At 40.4% G+C, this 22,623-nt stretch overlaps 1 protein-coding gene across 5 annotated transcripts in view; it reads left to right on the top strand.

Annotated features, from left to right (window-relative positions):
* Positions 1-22,623, top strand: part of LOC121519859 (zinc finger protein 521-like) — a 126,641-nt gene that overhangs the window by 92,701 nt on the left and 11,317 nt on the right. For all 5 annotated transcript variants that reach the window (XM_041802945.1, XM_041802944.1, XM_041802948.1 and 2 more), the window contains 2 exons: positions 6,634-6,765; positions 16,835-16,950. In XM_041802945.1, coding sequence (XP_041658879.1) covers positions 6,634-6,765; positions 16,835-16,950 — 248 coding nt within the window. The remainder of the gene's footprint in view (positions 1-6,633; positions 6,766-16,834; positions 16,951-22,623) is intronic.

Below are 22,623 nucleotides of genomic sequence, written 5' to 3'. Positions count from 1 at the left end.
CAGAATCCTTTGCTCTTGCTGTGCAAGGGCGTCGCCACCACTGACATGTCACAGCCAACAATCTTGCCTCAACCCTCCTTCTCTCTCTGGAGGTTGGAAAAACAGCATCAGGCATGCACAGAAAACCCCGGACCCTGACATGGGGGGGGGGGGACTTTGGTAGCTCGCTTTTCTTTCACTTTCTCTTTTCTATTTCAGACACAGAATATTTCTCTAACATGCCCACTTCCCTACAGGCATACTGGAGTAAAGCTTCTCTTTTCATGCTGTGGTAGTTTTCCAATCTCTTTGATTTTATTAGCTAGCACTCGACCACATTTCCATCACTGTTCGTGTAATACATTAACTCTTTGATAGAATGGGGTGAATTTCCAAGGTGCCATGATTAAATCTTGTACTTTTTTTTTTTTTTTTTTTTTTACATTTTTCACTTCGTTCCCTCTGTCCTTCTCAAACTGTGGAGGCAGGAAATAGATATTAGTAATGTTCCCTCCAGGCGCCAGTTCTCCAATCAGCTTTGGTCCAGGGGGAGTCCATCCCTCTGCGCTCCCACCTACCACCTTCCCACCCCCCATCCACAGCATTCTCTAGGCCTTAATGGGCCTTGTAGTACTTCTGAAATGAGTTTGTTCCTTATGAGCAGTGCTTCTACCTCAAGAGAGCGCACCACACGGAGGTGGAGTCAATTTGTATTCACCCATAATTCCCTGGGCCTTAATCACTCTGATTTTCCTCCCATTATCTGTTAATGGATAGTTCCCGCGGAGAGAGGAGAGAAGTAAACCCACCTACTGTTTACAGGCCTGAAGCTGTCTACTCTGCTACCATCCACAATCCCACAGTGGGTTGTATATACAGCAGTGAGTCCGCCGAAAAACCAAATCTTCTCACTTTATTAGCATACAACTCAAACATCAGGCTGAATATAAGGAAACAGATGGTATACTGGGAAGCAAAGTCTTGCTAAAGGTGAAATTCCTCATAAAAAAAAAAGATTGCTTTAAGCTTTGTTTTTATTGTGATGTTTGACCCTGGACAAGCGTTCCCAAAAAACAACTCATCCTTGCAGACTGAATATTCTCAATTTGTTCTCCCATTTTACTTGTTGACTCTTTACTTTCAGCAGAAGAAGGGCCTTGATTGATGTCCTTAATAACATTTGTTTCAAGTGTGCCGCTTTGGCAACACGAGCAGCATGGGTCCCTGTAAGAGTGAGCTTCAGAGAACCATTCACTTTGCCCCAGAGAAAAGAGTAAATCTAAGTGTCAGGGTTTTCTCTTCCAAAGCTAAAATGCTAAAAGTGATCCCCTAAAATTCAAACAGCTCCTCAGCAGAGTTGTTTAAACAGAGTAAGGGGCAGTGGTGGGGGACTTTGGGGGTCAGTGTTGAACTAAGCTGAAGGAGAGTTTTTAATTAAGAAACGCCCTGTGCTATACTTACACTGTTATCAGAAAGACAGACTGACATAAGTAACTTTCCTTTCAGTCTTTGCATGCGCTGTCAGTGCATTTAAGCAAACTTCTTACATCTCCATCAAATTCAGACACCTTTAACTCTGCCTTAAATATACAGAATTCAATACACTGCAGTTTTGTCAAAGTAGAGTTCACAAAACTGAGCAAACAGGACCTGCAAACCCCAGTGTCCCAAACAACCTTCAGCAGCACATGAACTTCAGCCTAGGAAAAAAAAACAAACAGCACGAAGAAATAAAGACCGTTCTATTTAAGAGTACTTTTTCCTCTCTCCCTCTCCCTCTCCTGTCCTCCACATGGGAGAGATATTAGGCGTTTGTGTTTTAAGGAGCTGTGAAATACATAAACCATGAGCCACAGGAACGCAAGGCCCTGTGGATATGCAGATGGGCTTACTTTGCTGGTGTCAGGGATGCTTAGAGGGGAGCAGGCACAGGAGCAGTTCTCATCTAAAGGATTTTTCTTAGGAGTGCAGAGGGACAGGGTGGTGGCAGCGGAGAACACTCAGGAGGCTCAGAAACTCAGTCGTAGGAGGAAGAGAGAGAGAGAGGGAGGGAGAGAGAGAGAGAGAGCTGACAGTCCCCTGTGGCCCTGTAACTATATCCAGAGTCTGCTCGGTGCACAGAGAGGGGGTGGGGGCTCACGCAGAGCCATGCTGATTGGGCAGCCCTGGAGAAGGGCTGGGGGAACGACAGGAAGTGACCTCAGCCCAATGAGGCAGCTATAGGGGCGACCAAGCCGACTTCCTCCCTTGGCTCTCACTAAGAAACAGACTGCCAGCCTGATTCAACCTGTTACAATGCTGAGTATAAACCCAGCCCTACACAGGCAGCATCTCTGCCGCTAACGTAGAAACACTAACTCATGATGAACTTTTAGTCCAACTTCCATAGCTCTGTTAGCTGCTTTTAATCTTTAATCTTTGCAGTCATTTCACAGCAGTCTTCACTAAAGGATTGCATGGGTTATCAATAGTTTTTTACCTTTTGATTCCACACTTTTATAACACTTTTCTTTCTAGAAAAATAGATGGAATTTTAATAAAAGTGGTATATTTGATTAGGGCTGTTGCTTTTTTTATTCTAGTCCATTTAAAAAAAGAGAGAACATGAAAATCCCAGAGCTGTTAACTGATTTTAAATTATAAATATTTTTTAAACACTTTTTAAATGGAAATTTAAAAAATTTAGCAAACTTAATGTTTACAGCCTTTGCTACATCCAATATCTTAAACAGGCCACTGAAAAACACAAAAAAATTATATATATGTATGCTTTCAACTTGTTTATTAAAAATTTCTACCTTTTTTGTGAATTTGTCACAATAAAATAATTCAGATCACCAAACAGCTATCTGTATTAGACAAAGATGACCCAAGTAAATACAAAATGCAGTTTTCAAATGATTATTTCATTTATTAAAGGCAAAAAGGCCTGCCTGGCTCTATGTGACAGAGTAATTGTCCCCCCACCCCTTGTTAATCATGTTTTAACTGTGATTAACCCATTTTTTTGGAAATCTTAGTTCAAATTCACTGGCCACACCCAGGCCTGATCACTGCCAGACCTTATGAACTATTAATTCACAAAAATAGAACCAATCTGACAAAGCGATGTAAGCTACAATATCTCAAAAAGTAACACACCATGCAGGAATTCATGAACAAACAAAGTCAATGATGTATGCCTGGAAAGTGTTACAAAGCCATTTCTAAGGCTTTGGGACTCCAGAGAACCACTGTGAGAGCCGTTAGCCACAAATGGAGAAAACATGGAACAATAGTAACCCTTCCCAGGAGTGGCTGGCCCAACAAAATTACTCCAAAAGCGCATCAACGACTTATCAATGAGGTCACAGAAGAGCACAGAATATCTAAAGACATGTAGGTCTCACTTGACTCAGTTAAGGTCAGTGTTCATGATTCAACAATAAGAGAGACAGACTGGGCAAAACTGGCAATAATGGGAGGGTTCCAAGGTCAAAAACACTGCTGACCAAAAAGAACACAACGGCTCATCTCACATTAGCCAAAAAACATGTCTATGATCCCCAAGGCTTTTGGGAAAATATTCCCAGACTGATGAGGAAAGAGTTAAACTTTTTGGAAGTGTTGGACGCCATTGAGCATTTTAATTGAAATATGTTCTCTAAAGTTTCTAACACAATCAAGCCTGGTAAAGGCTACCATGTTTGCTTTTTTTAGGGAATAAGTAAAGAAGTAAGTAAATAAAGTGGAACTATGTGTTTATAAAAAGAAAATGTCCCTTGTGTTATTCATTATTCAAATGAGCCTCAAGTCAGGAGCCATAGTCAGGATAGCAAAAGATTATGGATGGACTTACTAACAAATTATCAGTTTAGTTGGTATTTTATGTTTCTATCTGGTAATGAAATTGACTAAAATCAATCATCAATACTGATGTCTTTGTATGACCTACAACACCAAACAAGTCCATTAACTACTAGGCTGAGGTTTTTTTCTTTACTGTAGTGTTTCACCAAATACTGCTGCTACAATGTAGATGTCAAACAAGGTGATCACCAGAGCAGCCCTTGTAAATATTTTGCATGTTGTAGATTCACAACAAGTTACATATTCAACACTAAAAGACAGTAGAATGAACATCTTTGTAAAAATGAATATACCTGACAAGATCTGAACACCTAACTTATTCTCCATATTTGATGTATACTGTAAAAAAAAACCTTTCTGCTATTTTTTTCCCATGATGCACCTGCTCACAGACACAAACACACACATGCACACACACAAGGTCAGTCAGGCAGGTGCAGAGTTATCTGCATAATGAAGCAGGCCAGGTCTCCAAAGGGACCAGCGTTGCGCTCTGGGGTCAAATGAGGGCTGCCCATATGGCGGAAGAACAGATCTGTGAACCCTGCAGCAAGCTTGACCTCAGTGTACACCGTCTCTCACACACAAGTAAACTGAACGCTGATCAAAGAGAGCAGTGATCCTCCTGCACGACTGCATGGATGCGTTTGTGCCACCCCCACCTCCTACAATTTCCACCCCTCCTTTTTCTGATGCCTGCTGCTACACTGAGACTCACATGCAGGCTGCAGAATATCTCATCTGTCAAATGCATTATTGCAGAAACCACCAACAGCTCATTCCCTTTTTAGCTCCCCTGACCTGCCCTACCTTTTGACTAGACAGTCAGGAGGACAAAACATTACGCTGATGGTTTAGTTTTGCGCTGCAGACACCTCTATAGGTGATATAGTAGGCCATATGTTTATGTTATTGAGGAAGATCTGTAAAAGAACATGTGGTTATATGTTACTATAAAGCTGTATGTGTATGCACTCTCACTGTTTCTTTTGGCAGTGTGGGAGATGTTTCCACTCCCTGCTCCTCCTAAAAATTTCAGGGGTCACTGGGTTGTAAATGTCAGTCCTAGTCATATCGATCGAGTGAAAATTAAAACTACAACACCTCCAATAATGATCAACCAACTAGTTCTCAAAGAAAACATACTAATGGCTCTGTTGGCCTACATTTTTCATAAAAAAAAGACAAATGTAAATATATTTACACAGTTAAAAGGAAACTTCAAGATAAACAAAGATGGAAAGAACAAATAATAACAGATATGCTATTAAAGTACGTTGTATTATAAAGAAAATAGTCCAGAGTTGTCACCTACCTATCCATCTTACAGTCAGAAAAGTAAACTTTTTGGTAAACAAATTAAATTTACATAGCAGAAAATATCTTATCCATTGCAGGTTACTGTTATTTCGTTCACCACTATTCGCAGTAGACGTGTTGTGCTAGATTTGCCTAAAGCATCCTGTGTTAATCCTTGGATCCTGGAGGGCTGGACCCAGGCAAGACCACCAAGCATTAGCTGCCTGCATTTTGTGTTCATGCTTCTGGTACCCGGGGTCTATGTGGTGGGCACTGGGCTGTAGAGACCGAGGGATAAACCTCCAGATGAGTCCCAGATGTATCTACCCCCCCACCCTTCGCAGAAGCTGGCCTCGTGTCAGTGTTGGCAGGAGTTTGATAGAGCGCTAGTCCGGCCCCATGGCAGAGCGAACAGGCCTTTTATTGACGCACGGGAGATGGGCAGTTCAGTGGAAGTTTGAGTCAGCAGATTGTTGTGCTGCAAATGAGCGTGCAGGTTCACAGTCTGAGCAACATTTATTTGAGCTATCAGCGGCCTTGGCTGTGGTAGCTCAATGTTTAGGGTATTTTGAAGTTCCAGACTGGGTATCTGTGGTGCTCTTTATGAAAGATGGTGACAGAGATCTTTTATTATCGCTGTAATTCAATGAAAGTGTACAGAATAACTACTTGGGATAATTTGTTGCCATTAAAGCTGCAACAACAAGTTTTTAGGTGGTTATGAAACACACTCAAATCAATATTGACACCTCTTTATGAGCAACTAAACTAAATGAAACCACCAGGATTAACACTTAGCACTTCTGTATTTCTAGTTTTTGTGTCTAAGACTGATGCTGTGGGGTAGATGTAAGATGAGATGAACAGCAAGATGCCCATACTGTTATTTAGTATTTTTTTGGAGCACAAAATAAGAAAATAGACAAAGTATGCAAATATATAAAAGTTAAAACTTTGTCCACAGGGGGCATCAAAGTTTATATGAACAAAAGTTTCCTCATAAGAGCTTTAAACAAAAAACTAATTTTTCTGATTATTTAGATTATCAGTAGTAATAATAACTGTCTGTTTAATCAAATGTGACTGTTTTGCCTTTCTGGATCAATTCATATTCAACATTTGCAAAGCATAACGCTTTCCTTTATTTCAGCTACATTTTCCTTTATTTCAAATCAGTTTAATTTCCCCCTTTTTTAATTCTTTTCACATAAGTTAATCAAAAAAAGATGATGCTCACCATGGTCTAGGGGCAAGGGATTATCTAAGTGATTAAGAACTCGGCTGGTCATCTAATTTCTGCCTGATGTGAACAGATCACACTTTATATTATTTCCTCCGGAGTCATGAAAATCACAGGCGGGAGTCTTTGTTACAAATTGTCAAATTTAAATTTTCTATGGAAAAAATAAAACAAAATAGAGGAGGAAGAAGGAGACTTTTGACATTGATTGACTGTTTTTTTCATCTCATGATTTCTTTGTGTTTTTTGTTGTTTCTTCTTTGCAGAGGAAGGACTCAACCATGAATGCAAGCTCTGCAGTCAATCATTCGACTCACCAGCCAAGCTTCAATGCCACTTGATCGAGCACAGCTTTGAGGGCATGGGAGGAACCTTCAAGTGTCCTGTCTGCTTTACAGGTGTGTACTGACTACATGGGTTTGTGTGTGTATTAGAGTTGTCACCCTCTCAGAATTTTAATTTTAGATCCTATTAGATGCCTTGATACCACACCAGCAAAAATAGAATTCCTAGACACCCAATATTAAGTTAATACTTGTTTTTATTGCAAAGGTTTAGCCAATGCTGATGTTTTTTTTTTACAAAAATTCTTTGGAGTGAGGGCCCAAATGCAGACATGTTCTCTATGTTTTACCATAAAAACAGATCAGAGTTTATCCAACAGGTCACTTCTTACCTGATAAAACTTCTTCGATGAATCAGTAGCAAGGCCTGTTTCAGACTAAGTATAAGGGATGTGTCTCACCAGCATCACATTTTGATTTTCATTTCAGCTTGCATGCTAATAAGTTAGGGCTTTCAGACTGCTATCATGAACGCTGCATGACCTGCCTGATAGCATAGTCCCACACACAGATGATCTAGAGAAGATAAGGGTCCCTTATTTTTCTAGAAGCGGAGAGCATCTCTCAGCCAAAATAGACAGGTAAAGATTTTTCTCTAATATGTCCAAATTCATTTTAGCAAGTACTGATACCGATACCCATATATGCCAACAGTTTATTTGTCGTGAAGCACTACAAATGTCTCTTGTGCTAAGAGAGGCTGAGTCAAGCAGAACTGACAGAAGAACATGGAAGTAGACAGTAAAGAAGTAGTTTCAGGCTTCATTTAAAAGGTTCAAGGCTCACAATGGGCCTTAAGTTTGAAGCATGGTATGTTTTTTACGGTATGTTTTTGGGACTTTTATGTATGTATGTTTGGTGTCAGTTTTATGTGGGACAACAGATGGAAATTAGCAACTCACTAAATCTGGTGCAACCATGTTTTCATTTACTTTGTATGAATGATTAATGTCATTGCACACTGTCCCTTGATAAATAAATAAACGTAACTAAACTATACTAGATCCCAACATTACATTGATCCTAGACAGCAGATAAAAATCTGCTACTAACATTGGTGTGTACCATGCTGATGTCTGTCAACGGGGCCAGTATCACTGATACTGATAATGACCTGATAAATCCATGCATCCCCAATTGCCGATGTATTAGTTCAGTTTAGATAATGTCCAGGGGTTTTACTGTAACTTTATGATGGACTTATTCCTCTCCCACACACCTGTCTTCTGAGTTATGATGTACTTTTCCATACTCTCAATCATTAAAGCAACAGAGATGCAACACTTTAAAACATGTGATATCAAAAAGTATTGAAAATTTGACAACCTTAGTGCAAACTTGTGGAAGGATTAGAAAGGTGGATTTTTATGCTAACTTCAGAGACGTTTGCATTCCCAGAATGCAAAGCTTTGCATTTCATCGCTCTTTTTTTTTTTTTTTTTTTTTCATTTGAAAAGCCAAATGGGTTCTAAATGAGTTGGGAAAGGTCAAGCAAGCGGGTCGGCTGAAGCTGAGAGCAGTTTGCTGCATGTGGCTTTTTTATTTAGTCAAATTGTCTTCAAATCAAGGCCAAAGAAGTGTCATGAGGTGAGAGAGGGGGGAAAAGAAAGAGATCGGGGGGGATGACGGTGTGAGCTGAGGGGAGATTGAGGGGGGTTGGAGGAGTGGGGAAAAGAAAAGGAGATGTGCTAATTGTGGATGGCAGTGGTGCTGATAGCTGTAATGATCTCATCTGTCTCTGTGCGTGGAGGTGGAAGGACCGGACTCCTCCTGAGAGGATAGCGCCCTCCTTCAGTGTCAACAGGGTTAACTATCTCTATAATGAAATCTGCAAAGTCGTTAACTTCAGCTCTTCACTCTTTCTCCCTTCTCAGCTCTTTACTCTTCCTCAACACTTTTTGGGTCCTCAGCTCATTTCCCTCTTCCTGAAACCCCCCTTTTTCACCCATCACCCAAAATACAGCTGAATCTTCTCTCCTCCAGTCATGGCATTAACTACCATCATTAGCTCCCTTTTAGCATTTTGCTCCAGTACCCTTTTTACATTTTTACCTGTTCATCCACCTCAGCACCTTATTCATTCCCTCCTTTTCTCCTCCTCTCCTCTCCCCTCCTCGCTCTACCTCTCATTGCTGTTTTGGCCTTATCTCTCTTTTAGCAAAAGCCTATTGATATATCCCCACCCTGAATCCCCTCTCCGCACCTCACAGGGGTCTGGGCATTTAATATACAGAGCATGCCTCCTTCATCTGAGCCTTCATTTTCCACCGCCGGCTTTGACAGACAGGTCCCCCCTCTCCCTCCGCGTCCATATCGATCACGGCGCATGAGAGAGAGAGGGATGCTGGGAGGGGAGAGAGAAGAGGAGAAGGAGGAGGAGGGAGAGACAGAGTGCACCCTCAGGACAGCGGTCGCAGAGCAGACAGACAGATGGGTGAAGGCCTATGGTGGTGGTGGAGGGGAAGGCAGGCTGTGGAGAGTATGGATGGACTGAAAGGCCTCCCTCTGTTGGGGATGCAAGGGACAGGCAGACAAGCAGAGAGGAAACAGAGGAAGTGAGAGTTTGGCTGACAGCTGTCCTTGAATATTTCTGCAAGTTTAGTCTGGAATGAAGAGGAGAACTTTTACACCCTTAAATTAACTTACTTAACAGTGCAGTGTCAGATAAATGTTTGTAGTGTTCACAGGTTTTAGCTTTTTGTGTCTGATAGACATCAGTGTAACCAATGTCTAAAATTCAAGGTGATTAAATGACTAAAAAAGTCTTAATTCCTCTTAAATTTATAGCAACAAATTATCTGCTGGTTCACAAACTGAATGGAAAATAAAAAGAAATGCAAGTTCAAGGAAATTTGGCTTCAGCTGAAAAAGACAGGGAATGGTTCCAAGATATGCAGAAAATATTTTAAATTCATGACATTGGGAATCAAAGTTTTTTAGTCCCACCTGAAATCCAAAAAGTACAAAGCTGCATAATACACAAATGTTTTAAATTTTTCTTTGTTTTGGTCTTTAAGAAGGTCTTAAAAAGCCTTAGATCTGATGTTAAAAGTGCACGGCAACCACAATTGCTCTTCAAGTGCTCTCATGCAAACAAAAAGCCTTCAAAACCTCCTTAAATTTTCAAGATTAGCTGCATCTATGAACGCATATGGCCAAATTTTACAGTGAGGACTGGCAGTTTTTTTGCTGTCAGCCTTCGCTGTACAATTTCGGCACAAAGTCAGGCTGAACTCACATGTAAGCCCAGCAGGTACCATTGAGGGAAATGAGTCGGTCGATGACGTTTGTATTCAGCAGCCAGCTTGCCGTCACTGAGAGTGTAAAAAGTAGTGCTTGGTTTGGTCTTTTGTTCTCTGGTATGGTATCGTCCATTCTTCTGTTGATACTTCTGGTACATCTTATTACACATAGAATGAATTTAGAGGCAAAAAAACTGTCATCATTGTAGTAAATGCTATTACTTTACCCAACATTTCTGCAACATTCTTTTACGTCATCACCTCTGACATTAAAAGCTAAGTTGACTCAATGATATTAAAATCTAAACAAGAATAAAACAGAGGTTATTGTATTTGGACAGCCAAACATGACAGATAATGCTCATAACTGCGCATCTGTTAAAATCGTGGTTATTTTTGATTTGTGTTCAAATTAGGGCTGTCAAGATGATCAGGTTAATTGAAGTATTTAAGGTCCACAATTAGAGCACTAAATTTTTTAATCGCATGATTTATGATTCCCTTTCAACACACTTTGGTTAAGCCTCATCACCATCTCCCTGCAGTCACAGTTAAGTAAAATAAGTCCACTACTGCTCCCTGATGTCCCATTTCACGCAAAAAAAAACCTCACAGACAAACAGAATTTCTTTTTTCTGTGGTTTAGTTCATATCATAATCTTCGATCCACCTATAAAAGCAGGTCTGTATCCAAACAGGAAGTCAGTTAACCTTAGTTAAAGATGGTAGAAAAATCCATTATGACACACGAACAGTTTAAAATGCAAAATAATGGGATTTAGAAATACAGAAATTCTGACATTAAGTACGATTAAAAAATGTAAACTTTTGATAGCCTTAGTTCAACTTTGATCATCAGATCACCTCTGTGGTTAAAGCTGTTTTTTTGTTTGTTTGTTTGTTTGTTTGTTTTATAGAATTTTAGCAAAAGTGTGCTGTTTACAGTGGGTATAAAATGCTGCGGCTCAATGGAAGAAGCATTTTGACAAACACCTATCCTAGCTTCTCTTCGCTAGATTCCTGTGAACTTCAGGATTGATTTTTGTGATTTCATTGATTGTTTTCAAAGTTTTCGAAAGACTTGCACCGTTGTTGACCTCCTGCATTACCACACTGCAGCCCAACCACTCAGGTCATCTAACCTGTTGCTTTTAGAAGTCCCAAGATCAAAATTCAAAAGCCGAGAGGATCGAGCCTTTGCAGCAGTTGCTCCCAAAGTTATGGAACAGTTTCCCCATCCACATAATATCTGCCCAGTCTGTCAATATTTTTAAGTCACTGCTGAAAACAAATCTCTTTTCTTTGTGTTTCACTCAGATTAACTCTGGCTCTTCCCGTTTCTCGCATTATTTTGTATTCTTTATTTCAACCAGACAGTCATTTATCACTATGTTTCATGGTTTTATCTTTGTTCTTATTTACTCCTAATTTGTCTTATTCTCATTGTTATAACTCATTTTAGTTACATTTTGTATTTCATTAGATATTTTTCCTTGCATCAGTTTTTTGTCTCTTGGTTGTGCAGCACATTGATATGTTGTTCCCAAATGTGCTTCATGAAAAAACACATGGACTTGACTTTACAAGTATTTCTGAAATCTTAAATCTAAAGAACTGACACTGCAATCTTACATTTTTGAAGAAATTATCAGGAGTGCATGTGTGAAAATAAATTAATCCAAATGCAGGAAAATTGTTTGCACTATACTTAAGTTCAGATGGCCACCTAACCATTAATAGATACTATTCCATAATGCAAAGACATTTTCTCCTACACAGTATGGTTCTTGCAGATACTTTAAAAGTCTTAAAAGGTCTTAAACTGGACTTTTGAAATTTAAGACCTTATTTTTCTCTTATTTTTACTTGTGAGAGGTCTAAAAATTTAGAAGCACATTGACAAGCTTATTGCTATCCAATTTTTGTTTTCTAGCTAAAGTTATTTGTTTTTATAATTTTTTTCCATTCTAACTGAATGTCCTTAAAATTTGTTTTTGTAAATATTAAGGCTGTCAAGATTAATCAAGTTTATCAGGATTAATCAAGTCCATTATTAGTGCACTCATATTTATTTAACGCATTCATCATATGCTTTTTTTGTCCCTTCCAGTAAACTGTGGTTAAGCCTTGTCATTGTCTCTCTGCTGCCACAGTAATGAAAAATTAGTCCACCACTGCTCTTTAATGTCTCGTTTTACTTAAAAATTAATAGACAGCTCAGTGGACAAGTCAAATTCTGCATCTGAACCTTTTTGTTGTTATCTTATTTCATTTTCAATCCATAACAAGTTCCTTTTCCCGGGATTAAGTTCGTGTTAAAGTCTTCGATCTATAAATAAAAGCAGGTCTGTATCCGAACAGGAAGTCGATTAATCCAAGTTTAAAGACTGTAGAAAAATTTAAAAATTACAAAGAGCCTTAAAGACAGAAATTTCTCCATTTTCTTATCTTCAAACTTTATATTCTGTGCCTTAAGGACTGAAGTTTTAGGTTGTAACTACATTTAAAATATCACCGTTGTATCGGCTAAAATTATTTTGTAAATACCGGCAACAATCCAAAATCGTGCATCCCTTTGTCTTTGATCCCAAAGACTGCATACATTTAGCTGCCACATTATAGCATGTCATGTTTTAGGGCATCAGGACTGAATGCTTTACAATAACCTTTTTTAAATTAAAAAAAACTCAGTTTCGTATATGATAAAGTTTGTCGTGGTTAGGTTGAGACAATACAAAATGTGGTCTCAGTTAAATTGCAAAGATGCAAATAGTGACTTAAAGTGCATGGAAGATGATGCTTGTTTGCAGTGGACCAAAATGACAATCTTTTCTTTGACCAGAAGAAAAGTTGCAATGATTAAAAACCTTTTTTCCTAGAATGCCATGGCTAAGACAGCCAGCACAGTGAACACGATTTCTGACAAACAATAATCAAGCATACATACAATTTAATACAAGAGAAATGAAACATTGAAGAATACAAACAAGTAAACAGCAAATATCTGACAAAACGGACCACATAAAACAAAACAGGCAAATGTAAGCGATAATTTAAAATCACCTTTAAAGTGTTCATCTGTTTAAGGTCTTTTTAATTAGTTTCAGGGACTCAGAGCAGCACATTTAAAAGTCTTTTCCCCCAGTCCAGTTCTGAACCTTAACAAAAGTGCTTAAGTTGATTGGAGCCTAAAAATGCACAGAAATGTAACTGGTAAAGCTTTAATAAAGAGCTTCCTCAATAGAGTTTTCTTCGAGGTTCTTTTATTTAGTAAATAAGAATAAATATAGTATTAATAGATCGCTGGTTTGACTATTCATAAACCTCCAAATGCAGGCTCTGGTTGACCGAGTCAAATGCAGTAATACTGGCTGGTTCACTGAGGTAACTGGAGTCGATAAACAAGGTTATACTTTGTTTAAAAGATCATCCCCAGTTGATGCCCCAGTTTCTCTTTGATTGAACCCCCAGTCACCCAAAACTCTTTGGGAGGTGGGGAACGATTGTCATTCTTTGACGTACCTGATTATCCTCAATCCAGCCCGAAGGGAAAAGAGAGAGGACAAATCGTACTGCAAAAAAAAAAAAGAAGAAGAAAAAAAAACAGACCTCAGGAAAGTGTGGGGAAAAGTAAGTTGTGTAGATGGCAGATGAGGGGAGACAAAATAGAGGAGAAAAGGAGACAAAACTTGGAGGAAGCTGAGAAGGTTGCAACTGGCAAGTTTGGATGTGAGATGAAAGCGGGAGAGGAGAATGAGGAAAAGAGAAGTGTGCAGGGGAGGGAGGGTAAATGGAGAGAGGTCCATAAGCCCCTGGATGATGAGAGAGAGGCTGACTCTCCCAGGACAGATTTGACAGGTTTCAGAAGTGGGGGAGCCTGCAGCTAGAAGTGTCTGCCTGCACCCTTAGGAGCTGTAGTGAGGGCTGGTGTGGAAATTGTGATTGGGAATATGTGCTTAAGACAAACAAAACAGAAGAAAGTGTGCCTGATGAAAGTTGTGCTTGTGTGTGTGTATGTGTATACACTTTTTTTTTTTTTTACTTATGTCACAGCATGAAGTGCAAACTTGAAAAACTACAGGATGCTCTGCTTTCAAACTCGCAAGAGCCTGACAAAAACTGTAGTTTAATTGGCTTTTTGTTTAGTTGCTGCCCACGTTCTGCTGGTGCGTGATGTTACAATTATGACATCCTACTTTGAGAAAAAAAAAAGGACAAAGGCTTAGCTTTAACTCAAAAATTAGTAGTTATCAACGTTACACAGCCGACTTGTTTGTGTAGCCTCAGAACTCTTGGATCAGCCTCTGCATTGTGAACTTTTGGATTAAGCAGAAACGAACACATGTAGGCTAGACGAATAAATAAATAAAAAGGAGAGAAGGGGGGAAAAAGGATAAACTTTTTTTCTCTCCCTGCACAAACAGCTTAGTATTGGTGCAGTGCAGCCTGCAGAGAGCACCACCCTGCCAAAATAAAGATGAGCTGGGGCCTGTAGTAAAGGAGACGTCTGCCATGGGCGGCCCATGAGATCTAATCAGAGGGCTTAATATCCCCCACAGCGAGGAGACCTTGGCCCCTCAGCCCCCTCAGCCCTGACACCCCTGACGCCCAACCCGGCTCAGCGCTCTGTTCAGCTCTGCTCTGCACCGGCTCTGCAGCCAACAAACTCCACAAAGTTCCCTCTCTCTTTCTCTTATTCTCTCTCGCTCTCAGCAGGGAGAGACACAATGGCCAGCCACTGATCCTGTTTGGATGTGGTTTTGGATTATTTCTTCCCTGGTTCTCCCTGTCCTCATTTTAACCCTCTAGAAAGACATGCCTCTGTCCCTCGTCTGAATGGCCATATTTCATATGTGACTCAAGCTGCCAAATACCAATACAACTCCCCTGATCGCCTGCTTCAGTTTGTCCCTTTATAACATGCTGCATGCTAATTTGAAGGAGGATAGTTTAGACAAAGAAAGTCTTGATTAACTTTTACCAGTGTAAATTGTTACGATTTAAATCAGCTAAAAAAGTTGTAGTGCTTTGGCTTATATCTTTGCCTTGGGTGTTTTAAATTCTGTTGATAATGTAATAGTGCACATTTAAGACTTTAAATCAACTTTCTCAGACCACCAGAGCTATTATTGATACATTCATAGTTGATTTAATGCGTCTCTTACTGGAAATGGACCAGATATCTTTGTAAACAGTGAGAATCAGCTAACTTGACATCTCAGTTGTGGTTGGCCCTATTGTACAGTATTTGAAGGCCCCCCAAGTCTCAAATCCATTTTTATTTTTGCTGTATTGACTTTTTCCTCCTCTCGCAAAAGACATAATGAAGGCTTCCTGCAGCTGCTGTGACCTGCTTCTGTACAGTATATGCAGACAAAACACAGCTAAAGAAAAAGGCTATTGTTTATCAGCACTTTTTTTCCCCTGTCCGAGCACCCCACAAAGAAAATTGTCATCTTTTCTGGAGCTCAACAGAGGCACAAATGTTCATGATCGCACAGGTCCTGACCTTGAGTGTAAATGTTTTGTAACAGACTGTAAAACGCAGTCGTCTATCTGCAGTCATGTTTGTCTTCATATTGTCGTGGTCATTAGTCTCAGAAATGGGCCATGGAGTTGTTGTTTGTCCATTACTAGAGGTTTGTTCATTTCTGGTTAACACGCTGCCATGTTCCAGAGACAGCTGTCACCCCCAGCATTAGCAGTCTGAAAGCGTCACCGCAGAGTGTCTGCTTTGAATCCAAACTTTTATTTCCCAGGTCAGGACTGTGACATTCAATGAAGCCGAGTGCGTCTCAAGTGAACGCAGCTCAATAATTAATAACCGCTCTCCCAGGTGAGCTCAAATTGGGACGCTGTAATGTGGCAGAGCCCCGCCACGGGGCAGCAGCGACCCCAAAGCCATCTCCAACAGACACCTCACCTTTTGTGGCAGTGCCCCCCCACCCCCTACCCCCCTCTCCTTGTGGCCCTGCGGTGCATGCATTAGAAGAAAAGTTATTTTGAGCTGTAAGAAATTCAAATGAAGCCCCCACATGCTAACTTTTCCAGAGCATCCAGACCTTTGAGATTAGACAGCCATCCTTAAAGCACAAGGGTCTGGGATAACAAACGGCATGTTTGAAGTGCTCCTTGGAGAATGCAGACACAGTCTCACATACACACTCACTGCAGAGACGTGCACTCAAGACTCACACAATCGCATCCCCCTTAGCTTTCCAGCATGGACTATGGCTTAATTAAAGCACAAATGTACGGTATATGTAGTAAGTGGCAGCGAGTTGTGTGTGTTTATATGATAGTGAATGTAGTCTGAGTCTGCATGATTAAGTAGTGCAACACCATGAATATTTATATTGTCAATATAATTAGCTATGTAGACTAATGGAGGCCATGTTTTGCACTTGAAGCCATGCCAATTTTTTTGTGGTTGTTTATTTTCCGGCTTGTTGTCCCCACAGTAGTGCTAAATAAAGAGCATCATTATTCCCCAAACATTATGCATTCACTCGCTCTGGTGCCATGAATATGACCACTCTAGTTTCACGGTTAACATCTAAATTGTTCTCCACTTTTTTTGTTTCAATTATATTCCTCATAACAATGTTTTTGCTGTTGTTGATGGTGCATTCATTTGTTTGTAATTAAGTAATTTTCCTTGCCATTTGACATAGTCTTTCTTTAATTTTTATTCAGGCAGATGCAATTATGATGCTGCCTTTGTTCCCTTAATGCAGGCAACAAGGCCCTACTCTAATTTACTGCATGTGAGGCGAAGAATAGAGGCAGAATTCTTCAAACTATATATGCAGTGTGTTCCTCTAAAACTTGCTCTAATGCTCATCTCTTCTCTGTCCTTGTGTCCCCTCTCCCCTGTGCAGTGTTTGTCCAGGCCAATAAGCTCCAGCAGCACATCTTCTCAGCCCACGGCCAGGAGGATAAGATCTACGACTGCTCGCAGTGCCCGCAGAAGTTCTTCTTCCAGACAGAGTTACAGGTGAGCCTCGGGCTGGTGGAAGTGGCCACCAGCAGAAAGCTCACGCGCTAATCACTCATGACAGCTTAACAAACACTAAACACCGCTCGCCGCTCTCTGGCTGTCCCCTCGATCCCGACTGGGACCAGAGACTCAGAAGGAATTATTTCAGTCCGTTTCCAAAACTCATTTGTGATGTGCAGATATGATTTGATTTGCTTATTAGACCAGCGGAGCACTAAAATATCTGGAATTAGAGGATTAGTGGAATGCTCGTTTTTGAAGAGGTAATTACATACAGTGCAGAGGCAAAAACACAGTTGAGTCAATATGCCTGCATCTTCCCTCCTAATCACAGAGGAGGCCTCATGGCTAAATATGAGCTGGCTCCTCTGGGAGACCGTATCTGCCCTTCAACAAAGTTAGTAGTTGGACTTATGAACTCGCAATGTTAGAGAGATAATCCATTTTCTAGCAATCTTTTCCCCAGCTCCTTGGAGAACCTGAAAAAATGAAACAGACCTTATTATATTATTTCACTGTGGTGGTGTTTTCAAGCAGCTCTGTTTTGTTTGGGGGATTCTCCACCATACACATGGCACACTTCTCATATCCAGATCTCTTTCTATTTCCTTTTGAAACTGAATCATTAAAATATGAGTTTCCTTTATCCGCTGTGTTCAATCCAATCACTGAGATTGTTGATAATTTGCCTTAAAGCACAGAGGAAAAACCAAAAGCTACTGCTTACATCTTTCAAGTTCAGGCATCTGAAACTTGGATTAGCTGCTCTATGTATTAGCAGGTAGCCAGAGGAAGTATTCAGGGCTTGGCCGCCCATTGATCGGCTACGATTTTCATATTGAGATTCAGGTTGTAAACACAGAGGTGTGTGTCTGCCAGGAGGAAGGTGAATGTGATCATTATCTGCTGGTCATTTCAGCAGCACAGCCATGAATAAAACAACTCCTGATCCACCAACATGCAATTCCACCACGGAGAAGGTTATTTAACAAGCCTCGCGCTCCACCAAACTGCCAACACGGAGTCTTTTCATTCAAGCCAAGGCCTCCTGTTTATCACATTTTCATCTCTCATTGGAACTGGTGTTCTCTGTATAGGTACGGTTGTTTCAGGTGTCTGTAAACAATCTCAAATAACCGGGGGATGTTTTTCCTACTTTTTAGTTTGACATTTTGGGGGAATGGAGTGATCTCCACCTCCCAGAGGTGTTGTTTCATGCATGATTATATTGTTTTACACTCTGTGTGAAGAGACAAAAGTAGAACATGAAAGATCTGTGGTACTTTGTTGTGAAACGGGGGGTTATGAAAGAAGAGAGGGATAGCATGGGGGAAAAAACGATCATTATGCTCAACCTGTGCCACGCTCCAAAGGTGGTCCCATGTGAATGCGTGCTGACACACATATGGAGAACATATAGATGCATGTAAGTGCATTTATACATAGACAACTCAATAATGTCCACATCAACATGTATACTAGGACCAATGAAAGATTTCTTTCTAAAACTGCAACTTAGCCTAATAATATTTCATTTATGAATTGCAGTGCAAATGTAAGCGCATTCTCAAACACATATGGAGTACTTAAAGGTTCAGACTAGAGGTATCACCATACCAACTTTTTGCCTTTTATGTGATACTAGTAAATCAAGCAATATGGAAACCTGTTTTGATGACCTTGTGGGCATCCAAAACTGGTTAATTTGTTACTTTTGATTCCAGCTGGTAAATTAAAAAGAGTCTCTGGGGCACAGTTTTAGCTCAGTTAGTGGAGCAGGTGCCCATATAAAGAGGCTACAGTCCTTGATGCACCAGTCGTAGAATTGGTTCCTAGTCTTGGTGCTGAGTGGTGCGTGTCTTCCCCCAATCTTTCTCCCCATATTTCCTGTCTGTCTTTAGCTGTCCTATCAATTAAAGTCAAGAAGCCCCAAAATAGTTTAAAAAAGAAAAGAAAATAAAGGTCTTTGAATCCATACTAAATGTAGGCATACTGTGTTGACAAAGAGAGGAAGAAAAATTATAAAATGATAATAAGCATAATAATAAAATAATAATAACAATATTTCTCATTTTCTTTTAAGAGGATTTAAAGGGGAGTCAGTGTTTGTATTGTAGTTTTAAGGTCAGATAGCATGACTGTCTCTCTCCTCTGCTCTCAGTCTGTCAGCAACAGACAGTAATGTAGCATGTGTGCTCTAAGAAGCTAAAAAGACTTATAAAAAGATCTTTATTTGCCAACTGGTGAGTAAAGCAGTGGTGTAGCTGCTGTGAGGGCAGAGCAGGCAGAGACACAATGGGCTAGAAGAAGTGCGTCTTCAGCCACAATCAAACAAAATACTGCTGTGTCCTGTAGGACTGGATTAAAAAAAGATTCAGCAATTCAGATTTTTAAACTACATATCTATTCATATAATCCAGAGATCGCTCTGTATATGTAGGACTGCTCCATTTCCTGATGACTGAGTCTCGGCTTTTCATCGCTCGTGCAGCTTGAAACTTGACCTGCACTTGCCTCTAAAGGCCTTTAGACTCAGATTCAAGGTTTGATTCTCATGCCCAATCTTTTGTTTTTTCTTTTTTTTTTTTTTTTTTTTTTTAGATATCTGGTGCGTGTTATTTATACATGTTGGATATGCATATGCAAGATGTGCCACATGGATCTAAAATATAATGTCAATACTACTAACTGGGGGTCGTTTTTTTTAAATGCAAAACATGATATTTTTTTAATAATGTGTCTGGTTGGATAATTCTTTGTACTGTTTCTAACTTTTCTGAGACTCTTAATGTCAAAGCAAAACAGGTTTTGTAACTTAAACATCCCTACATGAATCCTGAATTGAATTAAGTCAAATCAGGACCTTGTGAATCGGAATTTAATCAAGTCAGGCAGTCAGTGGCGATTCGCAGCCCTACTTTCATGCATGTTTGAATTTGTTCTTTCAAGTGTACCTGCTATCTTAATTCTCTGTATTGTCTCTGAACTGTAGTTCTGTTTTTTTTCTTTCAGACTTAAGTTTTTTTGTGCACTGTCAATGTTGAAACAATAGTTGTAGTATCATGTTCAAGCAAGGTATATTCTGAGTAACTCAAGGATTTCAGAAGTTTTAGCATAATCTAAAACTGCAGCTTCTCAACTTAATACTCCTGTAGGGATTGGACATACGAGTGCACTTTAACAAATACAGAGTACATAGATGCATGCAAGTTTGCTCTTATGCAGATGACTTGATAATATATGTGTTTTATACTCCAATTTAAAGATTTTCCTTCTTAAATGGCAACTTCTGAACATTAAACTACTGCTTAGTAGACACATGAGTGCATTCTGACATATATGGAGTATATATAGTATATATTGATCATGCTTTTGCACTTTTTTTGCAGAGAGCTGCATTAGGGTTTGTAAACTCTGACCAACTTAAAGATTTCTTAAGTTCATAGTAAATTTAAAGCAAAACATTTAGATGTATGCAAATGAAATTGTGTGCAGGCAGTTATATCATTTTAATTTGTTTCACTGTGCCCACCTCAAATATTATCTATAGTTTTAGGTTCTTTTTAAGCTGCAACTCCTTAACATTAAAGTGCTGGAAAAATCAAGGTGCCACTATGAATACAAGCTGACAGACAGTTATGGAATATATATTCATTTAAGTGCGCTTTTTACACAGACAACTTTATGAATGTCATTTTTCTACTGTAGCTAACTTAAATACTTCTTGAGTTTAAGTTGCAATTTCTAAACATAATCCTCCCTTTTATGAGATTAGCATTTACCACATTCTGTCATGAAATCCTTCAACAAACAGTGCAGGTTGGAGTCTTGTTTTCACTTGTTTTTTTGTTTGCGGTTGCCATTTCCCATGCATCACGCTTCAAAATGTCTCACTGACATGGGGCAGTCGTTTGTCAGTCTGTCTGAAGTGGAGCTGTCTTCCAGCAGTGAGAGAAGTAGAAGCTTTCTTTCTTTCTCTCTCTCTGCTTGGTCTTGAGTTTGGAGTTTCTCCCTGTTTCTCCCTGACACTCTGGCCCACTCGCAGGCTGCCTGGGCTCCTCATCTCTCACAGTAGTCGGAGGGGTCAAAGGGCCGGTGCAAGCTGGGAGAAGGAGCGGCAGAGAGGGAGAGCTGCCACGGCAGGTAAAGGGAAGCAGGAACGATATTTTATTAATTTGCTGCTGAGATCCTGAAACAGACCAAAGGCTGTGACAGGTATCCAGTGCACCGCTCCACATCCTCCCCCACCGCCTCCCCCCGTGAACTCTACTCTGCGAGGGGGCTAGCCAATTTTCGCCAGCCTGTCGAGATGGATGATGGGAGAGCATCCGTCTAATCAGCCCTCCCAGGACCCCCCGCCCCGCCGCCCCCCTCAGACCGACCAGATTGACTGACTCCTGGGCCTGTGTGCCCCAGAATCCAGATTCCAAAGGAGAATAATCTTTCTCTCTCTCTTTCCTCTTTATTTCTCTCGCACACAAAAAATAAGCAGTGAGATGCATGGACCACCATTCCCCTCTAAACTCTCCAGGGGACTCCCCCTCCACCATCACAGGCTCTCACAGCCTCCACCCTGTGCATCCCTCTCCCTCACCCCATTAAAATATGGAGCAAAGTCTCGATATTTCATGAGGTGCTGATGGGGAGGGCAAGCGGGCTGACTGTGCAGCATTCTCACTGACCCTCAACCGCTGCCCACCCCTTAAGCAATGAGGAGACTTGACTTTACTACATTCTCTGTACCAAATAAGATCCACTGTCTTTGTCATTTTAAAAGCAGCCGCCCTCTTATGAGAAAAGTCTCGGGGTTCTAGCAGAGGCCACAAACTTGATAATAAACTTCTTTTCCCCATTGCGTTGGCTTCAGATACATTAGAGCTTCACTTTAGGGAAGGAATTGAGCCACTGACAATGCTGCTAGGCTGGATTAATTAGCCAGATTCATTAACTGATGGATGCACAGTATTAGCCACAGCTTACAGCTGACGTTTCTCAGAGTGCAGTTCCATTTGTGAAGAAACACACAAGTTCAGCTCCTCCAGTGATGAGTCCTGGAGGGCTGTGATTGGAGGCTCCTCTCTCAATGGTTCCTCAATCACCAGTAAGATTTTTCCTAAATCTGTTATAAAGAAAGTTTTTCAGAGAAACCTACGTGGGATTCATGACTCAAATCAAGCATATAGCTTTAATTCAGGCATGCCATGGAATCAAGCGCTACTATAATTGAGATCAGCTGATCTCACACAAGCCTTCATCAGCTGATGGCCAGCTGATTTGCTCTAAGCACGCTATTGGCTAAACACACTAATACTGCCTTATTTAAAATGCTCTTGCCTGGCTATGCTATGCTCTGCTGCTCTTTCTGCAAGCTGCTCCTACAAACCTCCCCCACCCCAGCTCCTCCTTTTTCAACTTTGACTTAGCGCTACTTAAGAAGTGCCACTAAAGAAATATTCATAGCTATGAAATCCTATGTTTTTTGACCAAGTGGCTGACTGAACTGTTGAATTGTTCACACCTGTGTTTTTACGTTAATGAATGCTAGGTGCTAGCTAGAAGGACATGCAAATGTCTCCTAATTAGTATAGGATAGGGAAATACCCCTTTTATGCCCATATAAGGGCATGAGACTGCAGGGTAGTGTGCAAACACATAAGGTATACAGCAGTG

The sequence above is a fragment of the Cheilinus undulatus genome, linkage group 13, assembly GCF_018320785.1.
Source record: "Cheilinus undulatus linkage group 13, ASM1832078v1, whole genome shotgun sequence".
NCBI lineage: Eukaryota > Metazoa > Chordata > Actinopteri > Labriformes > Labridae > Cheilinus > Cheilinus undulatus.
Note: the sequence above shows the minus strand (reverse complement) of the source record. Positions and strands in the feature narration are given on the sequence as shown.